Consider the following 23,287-nt stretch of genomic DNA (forward strand, 5'->3'; position numbering starts at 1 on the left):
AGGCTGTTTTCAGAGTTGCTGTACCCGTCCTCCCCCCGCAAGAGAGACCTTCCCCCGTCCTCAGCTCTGCCTCCACCTCGGCCTTCAGCCTTTCTCTCTCTTCCCCCCCCCCCTTCCCTTTCTTTTCGAGGGGTTGGGGGGGGCGGGGAGGGAGGGAAACAGTTAACCTCTTGAAGCGTATTTCCTCCAAATAAAAACAGTGAACTTACAAACGGAGAGGAAACCACGGATAACTGCAATAATTCAAAGTGTATGGAATCAGGAAATTTTTTTAAACAGTGTTTTTAATTGAAAATAAAGCTAAAGCATGCTTTTCAACAGTGCAAATTTCCATAATTTTGATTTACTGCTTCCATCATCACAATATATTATACCAGCATGTTTTACCGAGGGCTAGACTCTAGAAGTCTGCCTGTTCGACTATTTCGATATTAAGTGCAAATATAGATAATTGCCTCTGATTGTCACGTGCAGTAGAAATGTTTCTGCTACATAGAGAAGATGGCATGGCAAAAAAAAAAAAAAACAACAAAAAAAAACAACAACAAAAAAACCCCAACCAAACAAACAACAACGAACACCCCACGACAACAAATTTCAAGAGATGAGGTTAGAACCGGGAAGTGTAACACGGTTGAAACGCCTGAGTTTTGATGCCAAAAAGCTATGAATAACACGGTCTTCTCATTTTGTGTATTCTTTCCACTTACGGCCTCTCGTTTCACTTTCTGTGTTGTATTTACTGCTTTGCTATTTCCTCCAGCCAGCGTGAGGGGCTGGACCATAAATTGTACTGCTGGCCGGGCAAATATTTTAGTTGCTTTGCAAGTTTGTAAGGGGCATGTTCAGACCACAACTTAAGCATGACATTAGTGGGTAACAGTAACCTTATTTAAGACCTCTGGGTGAAACAAAAAGGCTTCCCAATTGCAAAGAGTGGCTGTACAAGTAAAAACACACCCTTTTACCAAAAATAGAATTCCACATTTATTTACTGGTTTCAGATGAGGCAGCTTTTCTCAGCGCTGGGGTCGCAGGCGGACCCCAGCCTTTCCAAACCAGAGAAAAAAGGAGTAAGTGCAACTGCTCTTCGAAAAAGACACCCCTGCACCCGAAAACAAAGCTCCCAAAAAGTAGGCTGCTGCCACATTGAATTATAGTGAACCCTTACTGTGCAACCATGTAACTTAACAAACTTTAACTGAATTAACAGTTAGACTTCCATTTTCGAAATCTAGTGCATAAATTTAATGGCTCATTCTAATATTTATTATTCAACCTTTTGACATTTATTTGCAGCAGTTGAATTGAGGTACTGGTGCATTATTAGCATTTAAACAGTAAAGTGTTCCAGCTCTACCATAATAACTGAGTTTAACTTGAGTCTTTAGCCTGAAGTACTCTGTGGAATGTAACAAAACAAAACAAAACAAAACAAAACAAAAACAAAAAAAACAAACCCAAAAACAAAAACCAACAACAAAACAAATGCAACAGAACCAAAAAAATTTAAAAACCCAAACCAAACCAAAATACCACTGTTGTAATGGTAAAGAAAATAGTAATCCAGTTTCTGTCTTCACAATGTGATAAAACAGGATTCCAAAAGTGTGTATAGCATTAATGGGCTTGTACAAACCATCCTGCAGAGTTTAAAAAACATAAGAAAGTTAAAGGTGGTTCAAGAAAATATTTTCCATACTATTTTATTAATTAAATTTCCTGAATTTGTGGCTAGGTGGAAGAGGTATTGCAGAACCGCCCAGCTGCCATTTCCATACAGGATGGGCCTTGTGAGGTGGTTGGGAATCCTTAGTGGTGTTTAAGGAATAAGCTGGCAACAAATCCCCATCATTGCCAATAATTAGTGATGGTGGACAGGGAAAATTTGCCATGAAATTAAATGGCCTTTTCACTGCTGATGCTACATTGCTGGCTACCCTTTTGCGTCTATTGTTAACTGTAAAATCATCCAGTGTTCCTTCATGTGTCTCAATTTTACCTGTAGGACGTGGGCTTCGAGCTGATTTCAAATTTGGTTTGACTGGAGGAGTCTGCAGTACAGGTCGCTTTCCCAAAACCAGTGTCCTGTAATTTTTTCTCACCCTTGCTCCAAATTTATACTCCCCATCCTCAGGTTTTGGAGTACCTAAAGTGCATGAGAGGACCTGACTCTGAGTCAGCGGGTTTAAGGAAGTGGTTTCTTTCTCAGTGCATGCAGAATCTTCCTTGGCTGTTAATAAAGCGTCCTGGTTATTACTCTCAGTCACACCGTAAAACTCATCCTTAGTATCATTGCACTCACACTTTAGCTTATGTGTTGTAAGATCAGGCTCATACTCGTCGTTCGCACTGCTGTCCTCTATTTTGATTTTAATGCTGTGCAGGAATGGCAATGCCTTATTGCCTGTATCAGTGCAGTGGAGCTCAGCTGCTGCTGCTGCCCCTGGAGAAGCAGCATCCTCCTCAGGATCAGTTTGTAAAGAGGGCAAATCCGTGGCAAATTCAATACAATGAGGGATTTTGGAATCTTTCTCTGAATTTGCTGCCGCTGATGAAGAATCATTATTTAAGAACCTAGCAGCTATTGTATTGTTATCTGCACGGTGTGTAGTAGTTGCTGGAAGGCATTTCCTTGCCTCTCTGAGTATTCTTTGTTGTGGAAATGCATTGTTTGTCTTTGGGCTAGGTGAAGAGGCCCCCTTTGCAACACAGTTAATTGTTAGGTCAGTACTCTTGGCATTATTGGAAAATTCAGAGTGTGGGAATGTGATCTCGGATACCCTATCGTCTCTTATCTCCGCGAAGCAGCTCCCCAGGCCGCCGGAGCAGCGCAGCGCCGGGGCGGCGGGAGCCCAGCCGGGGCGGCCCCACTCCTCCGGCAGCTCCGGCTTGACTCCGCCGGGAGGGCCGCGGAGGGCGGGCAGCCCGCCGGGCTCCGCCGGGGCCGGCGCCGGCGCCGGGGCCGGGGCCGGGGCCGGGGCCGGGGCCGGGGCCGGCGGCCGGGGGGCGGCGGCGGCCGCCAGATGGTACAAGAAGTTGGCGTGGACCACGCCGGGCGGGCTGCAGAAGCTGGTGCGCCTGAAGCGGATGCTCTGCACCGAGACCTGGCTGGAGACGGAGCTGGAGTCGGAGTCCGAGGTGCTGTCCTCCTCCTCCTCCTCCTCCTCCTCCTCCTCTTCCTCCTCCTCCTCTTCCTCCTCCTCCTCCTCCTCCTCCGAGCTGCCCTCGCTGGAGTCCGAGGCGCCGCTGCCCTCCTCGTCGTCGTCGTCCTCCTCCTCGTCCTCCTCCTCCGAGCTGCCCTCGCTGGAGCTGGAGAGGCTGGAGCCGCAGTCCGAGTCGTGGGCGGCGCGGCCGGAGCAGCAGCTGGACTCCGAGTCGCTGCTGCCGCTCTCGGGGAAGGCGGGCGGCGGCGGCCCGAAGCCGCGGGGCAGCGGCAGCGGCAGCCGCGGGGCGCCGCGGGGCCGGCAGGGCCGCGGCGCGGCCAGGGGCCGGCGGGCGCCGCCGGGGGGGCCCAGCGCGCCGGCGGCGGCGGCGGCGGCCGCCCCGTGGCGGCGGCGGCGGCAGCGGGCGGGCAGGGGCGGGGGGCCGGCGGCCGGGAGCCGCGGCCGCGCCGCGGCGGCGGCGGCGGGCGGGGGGCGGGCGGCGGGCGGGCGGCGGGCGCGGAGGGGCGCGCAGCTGCGCGCCCCGGCGCCGTTTCATAGTTTACGGGGGGGTTTGCAAGGCGCCCGAGCGATTTCTGGGTAGCTGTGGCCAGTGTATTTACTAAAAATGTGAGGTAGATGAGAGGCCGGTAGCAAGGCTGTGTCCCCCGGACGCAAAGCTTTCCTCCTGATGGGCAGCAGGGGCCGGGGAGAGTCGCTCAAACCCAGCCAAAGTTTGTTCTCCTTCCAGAAGCCGGAGAAGGGGTCGGTGGGTGCGAGCTCCGGCCGGAGGTCGGTGGTCGACAGCGCCCGGCTTATTTTCCTCCGTTTCGTCCTAAGGACCCGTTCGGTTTTGCAGGATGTGTAAAGGGCTTCCACGTCCTCTCTGGAGATCAGGGTGCATTTGGCGGCGTGGAAAGCGATGGAGTTGATGGCTTTGAGTTTCCTCAACTCCTCCAGGTCGCAGTGATGCTTTTTTACTTTTAAATGATCCATTCGCTTGTGCACGGTAGTTCGCGGGATGTTTTTGAGCAGGTCTGTAAAAACCTGGGAGAGTGCAAACATTTGCTTTCCTTTAATGATGAGGTAGCCGAGCCTCACGCCATCCACCTCTTCAAAACCCGACTTCAGGTCTCCCATTTCGTGAATTAAATTATTCCCAGCATTTGCAGAGAGAGAGAGAGAGATTGGGGGGGGGAAAAAAAGGGGGGGAAAAAAAAAAGAAAAAGCCACACACACACAATCCTCAGCCAGATGCTGTATTTGTCTCAAGGCATCCTGCTAATAAAATATAACAAAGGCTGTTATTCCTGGTGAATGAGGTGCCAAACTTTAGACAAAATGAAAAAAAAATAAATTAAAAAAATACCGTGAGGCTACAATCAATATATAATCTTAAAAATCAGGTTTGCCAAAGTGTTTCTCTAAGTTGCTGCTGAAGATCAGTACCTGTTCCCTTTCATTCCCTGCTTTTCCATTGGAAACTATGATAATGGAATGTGAAGGGAGGAAGAGAAAAGAAATGCAGCTGCTATTCCCGCCGCTGCTTTAGCTACAAATAAAATGACAGAGTGAAGTGAGCTCGTCCGGAGACACCTTCATCAATTAATTCCCCTAAAGCCAACGCTGATTGGACACTCCTGACAGGTGATGCAATAAAAATTGATATTCCACCCCTTCCCCCAAAAAATCTCCCACTAATTAGCATACCCTTATACTGCCACCTCCCCTCCCAAAGTAAATAATACAGTTAGTATATAAATCTTTCTATTAAACAATCCGAGCTCAAACACACTCAGACCTCTCAGACTTCCTCGTAGCTAGCTTCCGAGGAAGGATTTGTGTGCTTTTTTCCCTATCGCTTCGTATATTTTTAGCCCGTTTTGGACAAACGTTGCTCTTTTGTGCATGCCGTGAATTTAAAGGACGTAAGTCTGATGGTAGAGATGGAAAATCCTTCGGTAACGTAGCCGCTTTAAACTAGCGTTTTATTCTGCATTGTGTGGAAAATGAAGCTTAGCGAAAACGTGCAGAACAGCCTGGTATTTCCCTTTCTGAGGCTCCAAAGTTAAATGCTCGGTTGTTAACGAGAGGGAATACTTACATTTTCGAGTTTCTCTTGATTTTCCTCTTCTGCTTAATTAGCTTTTTACAGCCGGGGACTAAGGTTATTTTGCTGTCTGAATACCACGGGTTCCCGCACCGTGATACTGTAACACTTTTAACTGAAATTCTGCCTGTAATATTGCGGGCGGGGGGAGGAGGACGTGGGCTCACGTCAGACCCATAACAAAGCATAGATAAGCCAGAAATGTATACACTTTTCACGATTAACCGTGCTGGATCGCGAGCTGGAATGTCCTATAGTCCCAGAGCCCACGTCAGGATTCCTGCGTGCTGATTGCTTCCAGCAGAGAAAGGAGAATGTAAAATATCCAAGGTGCTTCCAAGAGCCTTTACGTAATAACAAAAAAGTGCTGGCGCACACAATGTACGATATTGCAACGGGCTAGGATGCTCCTGGCTCGCAGTTTGCATATTCCGCTCGGAGCAGCCCTGCCGCAGCTTTTTGATGTTCCATTTATAGCAGCCCCTTAAAATCAATTTGAAGAAGCAGCATGAAGGTTTAACCTCTTCTTAGGAACGTTAAATTATGCGAGTGTCAGGAACGAGGATTTCGCAAATGTTGCGATAGCTGCATGCCTCTCCCTTGTCACGTTAAAGTGATGCTTGCGGTTTGCACGTTAGGCGCTACAAAAAAAAAAAAAAAAAAAAAAAAAAAAAAAAAAAAAAAAATCGCCAATCTCTGCCGTGCATCCAGTGTTCCGCTGGATACAAACACGAGCACTTTTATGTATCACTGCACATCCAGAATTAGACATATCCGCGAGATTAATGAGACATCTCATATTTCTGGGACTTGGCAAAAAATCGACCGAGGGCAAAAAAAACCAACCAATCTTCAGTCCCAAACGTCAATATCCACTCCGCGTATTGGCAATATGGTGCGTGGAGTTCGTGTTACCCCGTCAGGTACAGCTAAAATAAAGCGCATGATCACTCTGCAAAAACGCAGCTTTGCATGCCAAGGCGAAATGCAGGCGAGCCCCCAATTTCGCAGGAATTCTAGAGAGAAGTGGGAATTTGGAGAAGTGCATCCGGGAATGGAGGAAGTCTATTCAAGGGAGCCTCTAACTCGGAGGGCTGAGATTTGAAAAGTCAGCCCTAGACTACTGTTGCTCTCAGCGCAGATGTAATCGCCGCTGCTCAACTTAATCCATGTGTGCGCGAACCGCGATGCCTAGTTCTTCCCTTTGAAACCTGGGGATAGCATTCCCATCCGAGAAAGCAGAGCTAGAGCAAATTACATTTTGTCCCTCGAATTAGAAAAGGATCACTGAGTGGATCTCGTGATATTTCAGCCTTTAAACGTAACCGATAGGCAGCAGTGAACAATGCCTCGGCACAGCTAAGACCATCCGCGGAGTTCGCCTTCCCTCGCCTTGCATCTGGATCGCCCAGCCTTGCCTTTCTCTGTCTGCCTCGGGTGAGAGGCACCCTGGTATATGCTGAGGCTGAAAGCAAAGTTTCGAGAGAAAACAGCTGCTGGCGCTAAAAAGAAATCATCGTAGTCTTTCTAGAGCTAGAGACAATAAGGTCGTTTAAAAATTCCTCCTGATGTACTTATATGCTGCCAACACCCCCACCCCCTCCCCGCTGCTCTCCTCCCCCTGCTTTAAGGTTAAGGCTATGGAGTCAACAGCAAAGGAACAGTAAACTCCGAGAAAGCTGCTCAGAAGACGTTACCAAAAGCCCCGGTGGGCTGAAAAGTCCTTTATTTGCCAGGTAGTTCGGCTGGGGTGGCTTCCCGTGTAAATCCACGCGTGCGTTCGCACGCCGGGAGCCACGGGCACCCGCACCCACGTACTGCCGGTGACAGCCGGGCAGTGGGATTCGGCAACTGTTTTAAAAATGCATTATTTTTGTTCCTTCGATTCCGGCGCTACCAAACGTTTAAAACTGGTGGCGGCTCTTCGGCAAACCTCCATCTCCCGAAAGGTGCGGCCATGAGCACCGGGGTCGAGGCAGAGCCAAATGTCGACGGGGAGAAACCCACCAGAAGTCTTGGGAAATGTCAGGCGCCCAACCTACACATCCCCACCGTATACTTACACACACTTTCGGTTGCATATCTTTCTCCGCATCTCGCACGGAGACCTCTGTTTCTCTACTTCTCCATCGTTTGTTTGTGTTGGCTTGCTTTTTTTTTTTTTTTCTTTCTTTCTTTCTTTCTTTCTTTCTTTTTCTTTTTGTGTGTGTGTGTCTGTGTGTGTGCGTGTGCGTGTGCTTTCCCTTGGCCATCAGCACACGTTGTGTATCCGGGGTCGTCTTCAAGCAGGCTGGGGGGAAGATCCTGATAAAGAGCCGGCGGAGGCCCCTTGCACACGCACACGCACATTAAAGGCAGGGGACTTGAAAATGGATTTGCACGCACACAGGGGATTGCGATCAATAGCCACCAACATTTATGGCTTAGGTTGTTAATGTGAAAGCTGGCCAAAAGAATGAAAATGAAAAATTAAAGGTGCCTGGTATCAATTACATGAAAAGTTATGCAATAATTTACTTACTGGGAGCCGGGGTGTATGCCTGCGTGTTCGTGTGTCCGTGTGTACGTCGTGCATGTGTGTGCAGACCCAGATGTATATGTCGCTCCCTCTCAAAAGCAAGGGAGTTTCTTTGTTAATTTTGTGGACTGTGTCACCCTCGCTGGTGATCAAAGATGAACATGATTAAAGGGATGGGTGTTTGTCTCTCATTTCTTAAGATAAGGACGCCCAGAGATGCCCGGTTTTGCCAAATACATATACAGAGAGTTGTGTGTATAGGCGCACGCACACACAGAGACTATCAATCAAACGTGCTCCTTTTCACGTTGAGTAGCGTGCAATCTGCAATCTACACTCTATAGTCAGTAGTATTTCAGTCTTGAAGCTGTCTGGCCGAAGGATAAACCTCATTAGGAAAGAAAGAGCAAAATAATATTCATAATACCTCGCTGTAGACCTATTCCCATTTATTGGAAATCGTGTACTTTCATTTTTGTAAACTTGTGTTAAAATATATGTGCTCGCGGGGAAGTGCTTAACCACGTCATTCCAGAAAGAAAATGTGTGTAACATTTAAAATACTCCTTTTACGTGATGTTTTGATTTATTTTCATAGTATGATTATGTTTAAATATCAGCGCAATTCAGCCTGACCTCTTCCTTCTGCAATGAAGTAATGCACACACCATTTACAGTCTTTTAAACGTTTCGTTGGGAAATGCAACAGCGATGTCCACCAGCGGTTGCACTAATGGGGAGAATTCTTTTGAAAATCTTCGGGAAAACCTAAGAGGTCATGTGCATTTTCACACTAGGATTGCCACATTATTAGAGCATTATTATTATTTATTATTATTTGTTAAGTGCTGGACCATGCCTTCAGGTATTGACAAGCATTAAATAAACCTTTTGCTTTCGTGACGCTGGGCAGAAATATATATTTCGAAGGAGAACTGGTTTTCTAACCCTATACTCTGCTTTTAGATATTGCTGGGGATATTTTGCTCAAGGAGGACACAGATAGAAAGCAGCTAAAGGCTAGCACAAAGAGTCCAGTAACGTAAATATAATAGGGTCAAAGAACAGTATAATAGGATCCTTCTGCTATCTTAAAGTGAGCCAAAAGTAACTGTAGTACCTAAAATTTGACATAAATTCCAGTATGACAACAAATCAGAATGTATAACTAAATCTCCTAAATGTGTAGGACAAAGAAATGCCAACAATCAGTCTGAAAAAAAAAAATAAAAAAAAATCATAACCTGGCTAACACTCTTATGCCTAGGAGTTTCAGGGTTGCTGGTTTTTTCTTCTTTTTTCTTTTTTCATTTTTACTTTTTTTTGTCTTTTTCTTTGTGTGTTTTTTTTTGTTTGTTTGTTTGTTTGGTTGTTTTTTGGTTTTTTTGGTGTTTTTTTTTTGGTAAACAAAGCAGCAATGCAAAGTTCTGCTAGGCGCTTTTTAAGTTGTGTTTTTTCCGTGGGGGCTGAGGTGTCACTTGCAGACTAGAATTTTGTGCAATTTATAATCACCACGGGCTAAGACTATTTCTTGAGTTTGGTGCTCATGGTAGTTTTAAAATACTTTTTAGCAGGAGTTTCTGGACACATACTACATGCCATGTTGTTTACTGACCCATAATCAAAATGCAGTGACCTTCTACCCTTTTTTTGCCCCTTGACCCATGCTGAATTCAATGCAGCCTTTATAAATTTGCAAATCCTTGGACGTAAAGGGGATTTGGTGAGGCTTTGTTCTGAAAGGATCCTAAAAGTTTGCATTTTTAATTAGACAAAGGTAAAGCAACAAACATTGGGAAACAAGATCCTCTCCTGCACATAGGTGATCACCCTTAATTTCTGCACTGGGGAACTACATCTTAAAAAACATACCCTGCAAACTGAAAAGCAGTTGCAAACGTAGGAGATCAGGAGGTTATGAATTGCACCAAATTAGCAATGTGGTACAAATCACTTTCATGACGTAAGGGATGGCCAGGCCACAATCTTCCGGCGCTCCTCATCTCCAAGGACCGTGTGGATCCTGGTGACCTGGGGAGAGGGGAGAGCCAGCGATTTGATCTGCAGCTACAGGCGCATTCCCTTATCTCCTTTGCTATCAGCCAGTTTAAAGGACACCGTAATTACGATGGTGATAAAACAATGCCCGCTTATGTGTGCTGAATAAATAAAGAATGTTTACAGCCCCAGAATGTTTCAATTCCAATTAAAAGCTATCAAAGAAAAGCCCCCTCCCTCTCTCCCCCCCCCCCCCTTCCCACCCTCCTTCTCCCCCCACGACTCCCTATTTACCTTGTTGGTTGTAATATGGCCCTATGAAATAAACCGGCCTTCCAGTTTGCTATTAAGGCCACATGGGGGGGAGGGGGCGGAGGAGAGGGGGGTGAGACAACACGCACTCCCGGTCCCACAATTACTTGGGTCGTCTGCATTCTCTCTCTCTCTCTTTTTAAAAAATTTGTTTATTTTTCAGTTGGGAAAGGCGTGATGATGCGTGGGGGAAAAGGCACTTATGGATCCCGCTCCAACCACCGGCCGGGGGAGTTGGGCTGAATGAATCCGGTGCCCTTGGGCGCTGGAGGAGGGGGCTGCCACCTCTACAGCCCCCCCTCCCCCGGGGTCTCCCCACCGCTCCTCTTCTCTCTACGGCGGGGAGCCTTGGAAACGGGAGCCTGAAAAATGCATCCCGCTCACTAAGACACAAGGATCATTTCAAATATTCATTGTATCAGCAAATCTCATCATAATCAGATTAAAGCAAGGTTGGGGGGGGGGGGGGGAATATTGCCTGTACGGCTGGGTGCGAAACACCAACTGGACTACAAAGAAAGCAGAAAACGGGTTCCTCTCCCCTGCCTTGGTCGCACAGGGGGGGGAAAATGAAAAGCAGTAGTTTTTGCGAAAAAGGGACACTTTGAAAAGCTGCGATCCTCCATTCCACCCTGGGTAGCACGTTCCTCTCTGAGGTTGTTTCCCTTTAAACTTTACGCTTAATATTTCTACATGATGCTCTTATTTATTTGTTTGTTTTGAAGTCCAGACAGAGAGGATTCCCGCTGCGGAATCCACTGAGGTAGATTTTCTTCACGCCAGTTTGCTTTTAGCTTACCTCATCTGAGGGGACAGCTTTTCTACATTCAAGCTTTAAAATGTATACTTCATGGAGTTGTCTGGGGTGAAACGTTTATATCCATTTTGTGGAAGTGAGTGAGGAAGGGAGTGCATTTTCAGGTCTGCTAGATAGACGCAGGCCCTTTTCCTTTTGAAAGTTTAGACCTCCAATACCCTCAATTCTACTGGCAGAATTAGGATGGACTTGGAGGGTCCTAAACGTGACCATTCACTAAGGCGGGGGGCTACAGCTTGCAACAACGTGCTCGGCAACTTAATCTTACGCTAAAAAGAGCAGAGAGCGAAAAAGAATGGAATACAAACTCTCTCGACATTTGTAGCCGCTTCCAAGGTGGACCGTGCATTTTAAAGCTGATGGGAACGTGTGTGTTTTGGAGCAAAAAGGAGAGAAGGTAAGCGTTTGTCCTTGTATCCGCCAGTTCGGGTAGAAACAATGAAAGAACAAAGGGAACCACTTCTCCGTGTGAACATTTCACGTTTTCCTCCTCCGTTCGAGCCTCCTTGCGAAGAGCTGGCAGGGGGGACTCGCTTAAACTTTGCCTTCCGAGCCTGGGCGGCGGCGGCGGGGGTGCCAGGGACGGGGCGAAAGTTGCGGAGCGATTTAAATGACCCCTCCGTTTGCCGCCGGAGACCACCGCCGCCGCAGCGGTGCCCGCTGCGAGCCCCAGTCGCCGATTTCACGGCTCCGAACTCACCGCAGAGTCTCCGCGACGGCGAGCCGCGGCCGGTGGGAGCGGGAGCGGGGTCGGGGCCGTCCCGGGCACCCCCGGCGGCCCCGAGCCGGCACCTTTGTGTGCGGGGTCTCCCCCCAGGCACGGCGGGCGCCTGCACCGGCGCTGCCGGGGAGGGACGGATCTCCCTGGTAACCGGCGAGGAGGTGGCGGGAGAGGAAGCGGAGGTTAGCGGGCGGGGGGAAGAGAAAAATCTGCAATTATTCGCAGATCGAATAAACTGCATCAAAGAGGGGGTGCGGGGGGGTTGTGTGCAAACGAACATCGCCGGCGCTCGGCTCCGCGGAGAGCTCGGGGCCGGCGGGCGCGCGGCCTCGCCGCGAACCGTTACAAAGGGCGGCGGGTAGGTCCGGGCCCACCCGTCCCCCCGCGGAGCGCCGGGCCGCCCACCCGGGACACGCACGCTTGGTGTTTACAGCCGGGGAGGGCGGCGGTCCCAACTTGCCGCGAGGGAAGCGCTGGGCGCTGCCGGGCCGGGCCGGCCCGTGTGGCGGCGGCGGCGGCGGCGGAGCCCGCCCGCCGGCTCAGGCGCCGCCCGCCATTGGCGCGGGCGCGGGGGCTCTCGGCCGCTGACCTTTCACCCCTCCCCCCCTCCCGCCGCTTCCTTTGCCGCCCGACCGCTTTCCTACCCACAATTCCCCGCGCCGGCCGCGCTCGTGCCGCACTCGAGCCTCCCCGTTGCCGCCCTCCCCTCCCCCCCCCGCTCCGCCTCCCCCCCCCCCGCGCCCTGCCCCTCCAGCCCGGGAAAACCCTGGAGCGGCTGCGCCTCAGGGAGCGCCCAACGCCGGGGGGGGGGGGGGGGGGGGGGGGGGTGTTGGGGTGTCCCTGTGGCGGCGGCGGTGGTGGTGGTAACGGCCGGGTGGGGGCGGGGCCCGTCGGCGTTTGAACGGGCCGCGGGGCGTGAGGCGGCGCGGGGAGCCGGCGAGGCGCACTGGGAGGCTGGCTGAGCCCCGGGGAGGATGGCGGGGTGCCAGGGGGAGGGCGCCTGCGGGGGAATCCCCTCCGCGACCGTCACGTGCGGGGGTGGGGGCGGTGTGTGTGGGAGGACAGAGACCCGCAGGACACGCGTGGGAGCGGGGACGGCCCCCGCTCCTGGGGGGGGGGGGGGCAGGGGGGCGAGTCCTTACCGGCTGGGGAGCGTGAGGTGCCCACCTGCCCGGGCGTGAGGGGAGGACGGGGCGGAGGGAAGAGGATTTGCCTGTTGAATATTACCGGTAGACGTTAATCTCCTGTTTTAAAGTACCTTGTCAGTGGCTTTAAGGAAATCAAACGTGACGTTAATCAAATCACACAAATGTAAACATTTATAAGTTAAATCCTAATATTATGCAATTATTTAAATCAAGCCATGGTTTTTCCATGGTGTGGAGTTGCAGCTCCCACTCTCTCGCTCACACGCTTCGAGTTTTCCGCTGGATCCCGGTGTCTCATTTTCCGCTATCTGCTGTTTTTAACGTGGCGGCCAGAAACGTGCCGTCCTGCTGGACTCGGGATCGCGGGCGGCAAAGTGGGCAGCGCTGCAGCTGAAATATCGCTCGGTCTCTGGACCGAGCCCACCAAGACTAAGAAGCGGTACGCTTTGCATAAATTTGAGGACAAAACCCTCAACTACTACCTTGCGTTGGTACTGCTTGGTTTTTTTGTGGTTTGTTTGGGTTTTTTCTTCTTCCTTCCCCCGTGGGTGTGTGAAGCGGGTGCTCCCACGTGGAAACTCGAGGAGGAGGCTGTGGTGATCGAAACACGGAGAGGTGCCTTGGCAGCCTCAGCGGGATTTCTGGGCGAAGTGACGCGTGAAAGACCCCACTAACCGCGGGCGGGGGACAGGGGAGCGCGGGAAGGTGGCAGGGGCGCGGCGGGGCCGAGGGCCGTGGGCGCGCTCGGCAGGGCTGGCGGCAGGTCGAAGGAGCTCAGGCAGATGGGGGTGGGGGGCAGGCAGGAGGGCTCGCCGGCGCCGGCTGAGCTCTGGGCCGGCTCTGGAGGGCTGCCGTGGGCAGGTGGGCTTCGAGGGCGGGCCGCAGGCACGCCGGTGCGCCACGAGGGCGAGTTTAGGGAAAGGCAAAGATGGCGAGGCAGCCTGCGAAGCGGCCGGCGCCGCGGGCGGTTGGCCTCTCCCCGCCTTCGTCCTCCCTGCCGGTCCTTCCCGTTCCCCTCTCCCGGCGGCTTCTGCGGCGGGGGAAAGGGGATTTGGGGGTCAGGGAGGAGAACAATGCTGAGCCGCCTTTTGTGCGCAGCACCGTCCCCTGAAGGGAGGAAGCGAGCACTGCAGCGGCCGGGTCGGGGCGCGTCTGTAGTGCTGCCTCCTCTCCTGCTGGTAGTGCTCACGGCATGCGAGGGGACGGGCGGGCGCGGGGCCGGTGGCAGGAGGTCGGGGGCAGCCGGCGGAGGGCTGAGGGCTCCCATAGGCCGGCCCGCCCGCACCGCCGACCCCGGGATAGGCTCGGGAGCGGGGCTGGCGGCGGGCCAGCCGGGCAGCCCCGCTCGCCCCTCCGGCACCGCTTCGCGCCGTGGGGCGGGAGAGTTTGGGGGTGAGCGGCTGAGCGAGTAAATCCGCGGGCGCCCTCGGCAGCGCGGCGCTGAACTGGCAGGCTTGCCTGGGGGATTTCAAGGGTGAGCGGGGGTCTCCCGTCAGCGGCTGCCGTAGGTAACATGGAGGGGCCGCGTCGGCCAGGCAAGAGAGCGGGGCGGCAGCCCCCCGGCGGCGGCGGCCCGCGCTCCCCGGCAGAGCGGCGTGCGAGGCCGCAGGAAGCGGCGGGAGCGGGGCCGGGCGGCGGCGGGGCCGGAGGAAGCGCAGCCGGGGCTGCCTCTCCTCCAGGCGCTGCCCATTGTTCCCCGGCCGCCTCTTTTCGCGCCGCTTTCCGCCGGCGGGGCTTGCCCGGGCGGAGCGAGGGAAGGAGAGAAGAGCTCCCGCCGAGCGGCTCTGCTCGCCCCGCCGCCGCCGCCGGGCCCCCCGCAAGCGGGTGCGCTCGCACGCAGCAGCTCGGGGGGGTCCGGCGAGCAAACGGGTGAATAAGTAGAGAGGAGTCTTTAGAAGTGCCATCCACTGAGGGAGCTCCTGTGAGGCTGTAGCTCACGTGTTACGGGAAAGGTAAAACACCCCCCCCCCCCCCCAACCAACCACCACCACCAACAAAAAAACCCAAACCCCACTGCCGCAGTGGATTTGTGCATAAAGTAACATCTATTTGTGGGTGGATTTTAGAACAGGACTTCTTAAAGAAATCGGGAGAAACTGCTCCGAACCACTGGATTTGGAATAATAAATGTAGGCAAAGAGACTTTTGGAAGGAACTCGCTTTAATGGTCTGTTTACAAAAATGAAGATTACATCTTACTCTGTTTTTCGTGTAAGCACCATGATGTCTGGATATTTTTTTTCCCCTGAAGTGATTGTTTTATGTTGGTTTGAGATTTTTAAAGATTTGTTTTATAGGAAAGGTGTTTGTTGTCTCCTTCTTTTCCCCTGAAAAAAAAAAAAAGAAATTAAATTGTTTTGGTACGCCATTTCAGACCTGAACTTTGTCGTGTATTTACATAGAGGAAGAATTGACTAACTTGATATTCAAGAAAATTTCCAACAAGTGCCATTGATCTTCTAAGGGAAAAAAAATGCGTCTTTGCATGTTGTTTCTGGAAGATTAAATTAAAACGGGTAGGGGCTTATATTTGTGATGAGGAAAGAATTTCTAGAGAACTAGTTATTTTAAGAAAATCCTTTCTAGGAGAACTGTGATTATTTTTAGCAAGTTACCTCCGAGTGTGCGAGAATTTATTTTAAAAGATTAGAACTGATGTCTAGATTTTTACGTTTTTTTTTAAAAAAATTAAATATATCGCCAAGAAATTAACGTTTTGCATAGATCGTAAGCAGCAAGTAAAAGAAGTTAAAAGATGATGTTTCTAGATATCACCTAGCTGAAAATAATTCTGAAGTGACTTTCCTCCCCCCATGCACACTTGGGAAGTTGCATGCTTGCAGTCATTGTTTAAGATAATAACAGTTTGGGACTTCTCTTTCACTCTTTGTAAACTTGCAGGCTTTTGTGGGACTCCTCCAAATAAAAGCTCAATTCAGTTTAGATGGTAAAAAGCATCCATGTGATTCGAAAGCTGAAGATGCAAGTAATATTTAATAGGAAAGCACCACCCTGGTAATATCTAAAGGCATGAACTTTAAGATCAAGGAAAGAAAGATGTTTGGTTTGGTTTGTTTTACTTCTGCTTGAATATTCCGGAGATGCATTTACTCTTGATTGCTGCTTGGCAATTTTCAGAAGGTAACTACAAATTTAGAAAGTGTCATTCAGAAGGATATTTAATGTTCTTGTATTTACTAAAACAATATATTGCTATTTGAAAACTATCTTATTGAAAGGGAAGATTAAAAAAAAAAAGTCAGGGAGAGACCGTTTGTTGCCATTCTTCATTGCTCTTTATTTTCTATTTGTGTGGAATGCGTTGACATATTTCATATATTAATTTTTTTTTTTCACAAAGGAGCATTGTTGTTATTTTTTAATTGGGAAGTACCACGATAGAAAAATTACCCACATTCCCGACTCTGAAGTACCATAGTAAGATTGACAAAAAGTGATCCGAGGCTTGCGCGCTTAATTCGCCAGGAATGTTAAGCTTCCCAGATACACCCTATGTGGTCAAGTTAGACTTTCGCTCTTAGACAGTTTTTAATGGTCAAAGTCGTACCTAGAGGAAATGTATCTATGTATATATAGGTGGAATTGAAATTAGATGGTAACTAGCAGTGGGAACGGAGCTCACTGGTCGAAAGACTTTTTTTTTTTTTTTTTTTTTTTTTATTGCATTTGGCAACCTCTTTCTTTCAGAGACACAATACAATTAATTAACATATTCTGGGGCGTGTTTTTGAGATTGGGAAGTGGTGGCCCCTTGTTGAGAAGAAAACACTTTAAATAAAAAAGTAACATTGTTTTGTCCAAATGGTACTGGGAAAAGCAGAGTAGTATTGCTTATACAGCCCACGGATGCGGTTGATTTACTCCAATTTGCTTTAGCATATAACAAACCAGCTTTTACTTTCCCACGCCTATATTAGATATATGTGTTTTGTTTATACAAATCCATCTAAAATAGGTCTGTATTTAGGATATTTGATGGGAAATTCAGCATGTCGTTTCTTGTATTTAATATGTAGTACAGATACCATTCGTAAATCGAAATCAAATAAATGTGACCTGGGACACAACGCAGCATCACACTGCTGATCGTAACACAACAAACATGAAAAAAGACTATTAATTTATATGGAATGTTAATTTAGCAAATCCTACATAGAGATATGCGTCTAGAAGAAAAGTAATCTGAGGCTTAGTTTTGGAGTGATGCTATGTAAATGTATTTAATAAAAATCCAATGAATTAATACATACCTCATAAAAATCCAAACTTTGAAATGAAGTATTCTTTGAAGAAAAGCCCTGTGTTATGTTTAGGTCGCATATAATCTGAATTCCAGAGTTTACTAACCCAGCTTTTCAGGGTTTAATAGAGCATTAATATTCAATATGGTTTGCTAGAAGTTTATTTCAGGTTCTTTTGTAGCATACTGTAATTATCATTACTTTGACTTGACTCATATAAAAAGGTGGTTAACATTTAAATGCCTCTTTAATGTAGGAATTATTAATTGTCACATTTAAATTATTAACTGCTATCACTTCGGGAATGTTAAATCTTTAAAAGCAAATAATCACTGTGCTTAAAAACATCCTATGCTAGGATTCCTTTATTTAGAATTTTGGTTTGAGATTGTTCATTCAAAGAAAATCCCTTGTTTCATGTTTACTGTAAACCTCAATCTGAAATTAACATTTAAATGCCAACATTAGTAACAGAAGCAGTACTTGAATACCACCAATTTTATCCATTGCTGCTAGTTAAGTGGAATTCACCAAAGTCTCCAAAGGTGATAATACAATTAAAAGCAAGAAAATGAATACAATAGTTGGTAGAATTACTTCCCCTTTCTTTGCAGTCTAAAGAATTACAAAATTTGTAATTACCTTTGCACAAAAGAAAATAGCACAACATATGAAGAGGCATGGTGTCCAGGAGATGCACTGACATGACCTTTGATGCTGCTACCTGTACTTGCGTAACATGTAAATATATAGCATGCAAACTCCTGATCAAGAAATGACCACATGTTAAATGTGGAAACTTTTAAATTATCCAGTACATTGCATTTGGATAGGTGTTAAAATACAGATTTGAGCAGTATATTAAAGAATAGGAGGGAAAAGAAAACTTTACTCTTTCTCAGTATAATTTAAGGGTTAGCATGTAAAAGATACATTAGCATTTTTAATATGGGTTCTGTAGACATGCTATATCCTTCATAATTGAACATGGATAGAAATAATTTGTTGGATCTAAGGCAGACTGCCATTTAAAACACACTACGTGCAAAGGTCAACACACAAGAGTCGCATTTTATTTTGTGTAGAGTGACCATTTTGCTGCTCCCTTCCCAGAAATGAAGCAAATACGCACTATTAGAATGTATTTCAGTGAAGACTGTTAATGATTTAAACCCACATAAACAAAAGGCAGACAAGCATCAATGTATTTTAAATGGATAATCTGGAGATGTATTATTCTACCTATTGAGTATCACTAAGTTATTGCAATTTTCCTGTTTTCAGTTGCATTGTTTAGCTGCAGCATGTATTCTTTTGCACATAGGTAAAGATCAAAGCTTTCTCAACAAAGACGCAATCTGAAAATGGAGTAGAAATTGCTATGAGAAATTTGCTTTCTGGAAAGAAGTGTTTCCCCACTCTACAGCTCCAAGTCCCAATATCAATCCATGTTTTCTAATATAGTATGCATTTTATATAAAGTCTGTGCTTTTTCTGTTATTCCTGGAATTCATTCTTCTGATGATTATATCCAACTGGTAATGCGGTTTTGTAAATGAAAGACTTTTTCTTGTTCAGTGCCTTGTTTTCATATCATATCACTTATGATATGATTTTGCATGTTTTATAAAAAAAAAGAAAAGTGAAATTTAAAGCAAGCATTCAAAAATCTTAGCATTATTGTTGGAACTGATTATTTTGTAGTAAAAATTTAAGGTGAATACCTCTTTATTTTTGTTAATGAAGCTCAAGTGCTATGCACTAATGTATGTTAAGATTTTCTTGAGGAATTCCTTAAACTTTGAAAAACAATTTGCATTTGGAGAGTGTAATTTTCTGTCACTTACGCATTCACTCTGTTTGAAAAAGTATCTAAAATCTAAAAAAAAAAGAAAACATAGAATCTTCTTGTATGTTTCTTATAATCCATCTCCTTGTTTACTTCCTAGGTTTTGTAGGTTTCTTTTAAGAGAATTGGATTTTCTCCTTGCATTTAGATTAACAATGAAATTATTCATTCTTACTCACTGAATTATATTCCTCTCTAATTATTTTAATCCCTTATATATCACTATGAGAAGGACAGGCTTCTTTTTTTAAAAAGAAAATTGGCCTTCTGTGTCATGTCAGTCCTTATTAAATACTACAATCATAAGAACATATATGCTACAAGATTTTATGTTCTGATTCCATAGCTGTTACAGGCTTAGTGTTTGCAGTATTTATTTAGTGGTAATGCATTTCTTTTCCTATTTTGCATTTCAAAGGTCTTCTCTAAATGATTGTTTTACAGAACTATCAAGAGGTTATCTAAATTTTTCCATCAAATATTACACAATACCATAAGGTGGTAGTCATGGAGTTTCTTTCAGTCCATGTACATTCTTTCTATAGAAAGAATTAAACAGAAATCCATAAAAAGACAGCAAATGTTTCATTAAATAATTGCATGTATTAGGCTTGACTGAATTTTGACCAAAGCAAAATTTTAGGCTGTTCAGTACTGAGCTCGTGTGTTACATGGTGTGAGATTAAAATATTTTTATTTGAAAACTATACAGTAGGTTTTTCACGAATATACTCTTGTTGCCATGGTGCAACTTGAATCATGTTGTTGCAAAGTGGTTAATTTTCTTTTTTTGGTGATGCTTCTTTATAAAACTAAAAATTGAGCCTTAAAATAGCTAACATTAAAAAAAAAAAAGAGACAGACAGACCCGGGAATTGTACTAGTTGCTTTTCAAAGACGACATTGCAGGAAGACCTTCTAAATTAATTAAAAAAAAAAAAAAGATAAAAAGAAAAAAAAGCTGTGAGAAAAATTTACAACTGTCTGTTACAATACTAGTTTTACTAAATGTGTAAATTAATCCAACAAATTAAAATATATTTAATATATTTTCATTTTAAAAGGATATTTATTTTAATTTACCTGTCAGGGAAATAAAGGACAGATTTGCTGCTGTACTGTGACTTTTTTTTTTTTGGTCAGGGTTAACAGAATCATTGAGAATGCTTTTTAAATTAGATGTCATTTTCTTGACAGGAATTGAGAAGGGCTGGGACACTGTATCTATAAGCTTCAAATAATTTGCGTTTTTTTAAAACACCAGGATATACCAATTGCTTTATTTCCTTACAAAGTAATTGCTTGCACCTGCAATTTTCAGGGTATTTTTTTACAAGCTTTTAAAGTAATAAAAATAGTGTTGTATGTTTTATAATGTAAATAGTTTTATGTTCAAATTTGTATTCTTCAGTGTTGAGATAGGACATTTGGGCGTGGGGTGGGTTGTTTTTTTGAGAGCGATCTCAAAGATTTTACACAAACTGAAGAATACTACATTCCAGTCCCCCCCGCCTCCATTTTTTTACATGTGCCTTAAAAATTTCTAAACTCTCAGGGATATTGGAACATCTATTTACAGAGAAATGTTTAGAATGTGTGTCAAATGGCTGCGTTACTCGCTTGTTTGGCTGGGCCCTTCATCTAGGAAGCCACCTTAATCATTCCTTTTTTGCCTGCCCTCCATTCTTCCTCTATCTAAATAATTTCACTTAAAACTTTCAAGGAGAGAAAAGAGCTTGACCTAAGATAGCCTGCATACAAACTGCAGACTCAGATGTCTCTAGGGGGTAGAGAGTTGTGCACATCCCACCTCTCCCTTCCACGTAGCAGTTCGTCATACTCCTCTACACAAGTGCAGATATTTTATTAGTTAACAATGTATAAAATATAACCTGCATATATATAGGTCTAGGTAGCCACGTGTCCAGGAGTGTACATAATTCAATAGTGATTTGTACAGATACCATATGAACTAAGCTAGCCTTGCAACATCATCATGAAAAAATATAATCCACGCAGAAATTCTGCTTCTTTGCCTTTTAGCATGATAATAAAGATAAATCAATTGTATCTTCCTTGCCCAACACTAAATAAATAAATAAACAAACAAACAAACAAATGCTGGCCCCAGGGCAAGCGAGTGAGCAGAATTTTGCAGGGCTGCATTTAATTTCTCTGTGCTCCTAACAATCACCACTATTAGTTCCTTCTGCTACAGGCATACCTGCTTACAATGGAGAATTGAACAGCCTGAGATTTTCCTCTCTGCTGACCACCTCAGCTCCCCCCCCCCCCCTTTTTTTCCCCTCCCCTTTAATTAAACGAAAATACAGAATTATTTTACTAAAAAACCCCCAAACGCCCAACTTCTAGAACGGCATATCCACCTCTGAGTAAAAGTCGAGAACAGCTGTGCTGAAGAAGGTGTTAGTTTTTCTGTCTGTGGCCTCCCTGGCTTCTCTATTTGTCATATCTTCTGTTCAGCATCACTTTCGCTGCTGTGGCAGCAATAGCCAGGCAGCGCTGCATCCACACGATGAGTTTTGGGGGAGAAGAAAGAGCGGGATTAATAATGCATTAGTTTTGCAGCCCCATTGAAGGGAAAATAAACAAAATAGTAAAAGTTGCGCTGAGGGCAGGGCAGTGGCGCGATAGCGAGAATGCATTAGTCGTGCAGGTACACCGAGGGGATATAAAGGGGATAATAAAAGTTGGGAGCGGGAATGGATTAGTCCTGCAGTCACATCGGGGGGAAAATAAACAAGATAGTAAAAATGATTTCTGCGGGGTGGGAGGAGGGCGGGAATGGGGCGAGTCCTCCAGCCTTCCTGAAGGGGGCATGAGCAGAGTGACATCGCGGGTGGGAGCGGGGCGCATGTCTGCCACCTCCCCCGCCCCCCCACACGCACCGAGGGGAGGGGGGCAGCAATAAGCCCGTCTAACGCTCGCCCGGGCTGGGAAGGGAGGCGGTTTCGCACCGGCTGCCCCGCGGCGCGGCGCGGCCCGGCCGGCGGCCCGGCACGGAGCGCGTTAGGGCCAGGCCGGCCGGGGGGGGCGAGATGGCTCGCCCGGGGGACGGAGAGTGGCAGCACGCCGAGGTGGGTGCCCGAGCGGGGACGGCGCGGCTCGCAGGCCGGGGCGGCGGGCGCGCTGGCCGGGCCGGGCCGGGCCATCAGCTGCCCGGGAGAGCCGGCTCTTCCGGCCCGCGCGGAGGCGAGGCGAGGGGCGGGCGGGCGGTCCTGGCGGGGCGCCGCTCGCTCGCGCACGCTCTCTCGGCGCGGCGGTTGGAGCCGTTGCGGGGGGGGGGGGGGGGGGGGGGGCGCGCGCTCATCCGCGGCTCACGTTCCATGGGCGGCTCGTGAACCATCGCGAGGAGGCCCAGGCCGAGGCCTTCCCCGCGGGGGCGCGCAGTGCGCCTGCGCGCCGGCCCCGCTCTCTTGCCTGTCTGCCTGCTGTGTGGTGTCCTCCTCAGTGTACCGCCGCCGGGCTGCCCCTGCCTGCTTGCGTGACTGAAACAGCCTGGCCGGTTGGTCGGGCGGGGGCGAGAAGAGGCTCTCAGCCGGCGGTCATGGGCCCTAAATCATTGCCGTGGCGGCGGTGGCGGCGGCGGCGGCTGAGTGACTGAGGGGAGACACCGCCGGGGGAGGGGGCAGGCAGGGGGTAAAGCGCGTGTGTGCGTGTGTGTTGTTGACGACGGTGTTTTTAACCCTTAGATGGTCTCTAGCGAGCCGTTGCTGCTGCCTGTGTCACTGGAGGGCGAGTTCTCCAATAGCATGAAGGAGATGATCGGCGGCTGCTGCGTGTGCTCCGACGAGAGGGGCTGGGCCGAGAACCCGCTTGTCTACTGCGACGGGCACGGCTGCAATGTCGCAGTGCATCAAGGTGAGTAGGCAGGCGGGTGCCAGCTCACCCGCTCTGGCCTCAAGACTTGCTACTTCCTTCTTGATGCTCCCTGTCTTCTTCCCTTGGGCCTACTCCCCCCCGGCCGTTTTTCTCCCCTTCTTCTCTCCCTCCCCCCTCCCAGCTCCTTCTTGTCACCCGTGAAGCCCATTTCCCTATTTCTATGGCCATGTGCTTTCTGGTCTGACCAGTCCTGTCATCCTCTATCCTTCCAGTCTGTCTGTCTTTTCCTTCATGTGAGATCTCCTATATTATGGCTACGAGAAAGGAAGAAGCCCTCTTTCCAGTTTTTTTTCCCTTCCTCTTCCCCTTGTGCCTTTTCTGTGTCTGTGCTTTCCAGTCCACCTTTGCACCCTGTTGGCAACCTCAGCTGCAGCAGTCCAAAGACTACCTAAAAGTACTTTTCCTCCTTTGTGGAACTTCTTACTAATCTCTGTTCTGGCAGTTGTTGCTGAATTTCTCTCTTCCTGTACTCAATCCCTTTTGTCCCTGCTCTTCTCAAGTTAGAA

General features: G+C 47.8%; 2 protein-coding genes across 5 annotated transcripts in view; one reads left to right on the top strand and one right to left on the bottom strand.

Annotated features, from left to right (window-relative positions):
• Positions 1 to 348: 348 nt before the first annotated feature.
• Positions 349 to 4,319, bottom strand: SKIDA1 (SKI/DACH domain containing 1). The gene is given in 1 exon segment (XM_049798204.1): positions 349 to 4,319. A coding segment is annotated over 1 exon segment (2,574 nt). The 5' UTR covers positions 4,284 to 4,319; the 3' UTR covers positions 349 to 1,709.
• Positions 4,320 to 22,219: 17,900 nt separating this feature from the next.
• Positions 22,220 to 23,287, top strand: part of MLLT10 (MLLT10 histone lysine methyltransferase DOT1L cofactor) — a 133,196-nt gene continuing 132,128 nt past the window's right edge. For 2 of the 4 annotated variants that reach the window (XM_049798200.1, XM_049798202.1), the window contains exon 1: positions 22,220 to 22,760. In XM_049798200.1, coding sequence (XP_049654157.1) covers positions 22,592 to 22,760 — 169 coding nt within the window. In that variant the 5' untranslated portion in view covers positions 22,220 to 22,591. The remainder of the gene's footprint in view (positions 22,761 to 23,287) is intronic. The other 2 variants (XM_049798198.1, XM_049798199.1) reach the window with 1 other exon arrangement.

The sequence above is a fragment of the Accipiter gentilis genome, chromosome 4 (genome assembly GCF_929443795.1).
Source record: "Accipiter gentilis chromosome 4, bAccGen1.1, whole genome shotgun sequence".
Lineage (NCBI taxonomy): Eukaryota > Metazoa > Chordata > Aves > Accipitriformes > Accipitridae > Astur > Astur gentilis.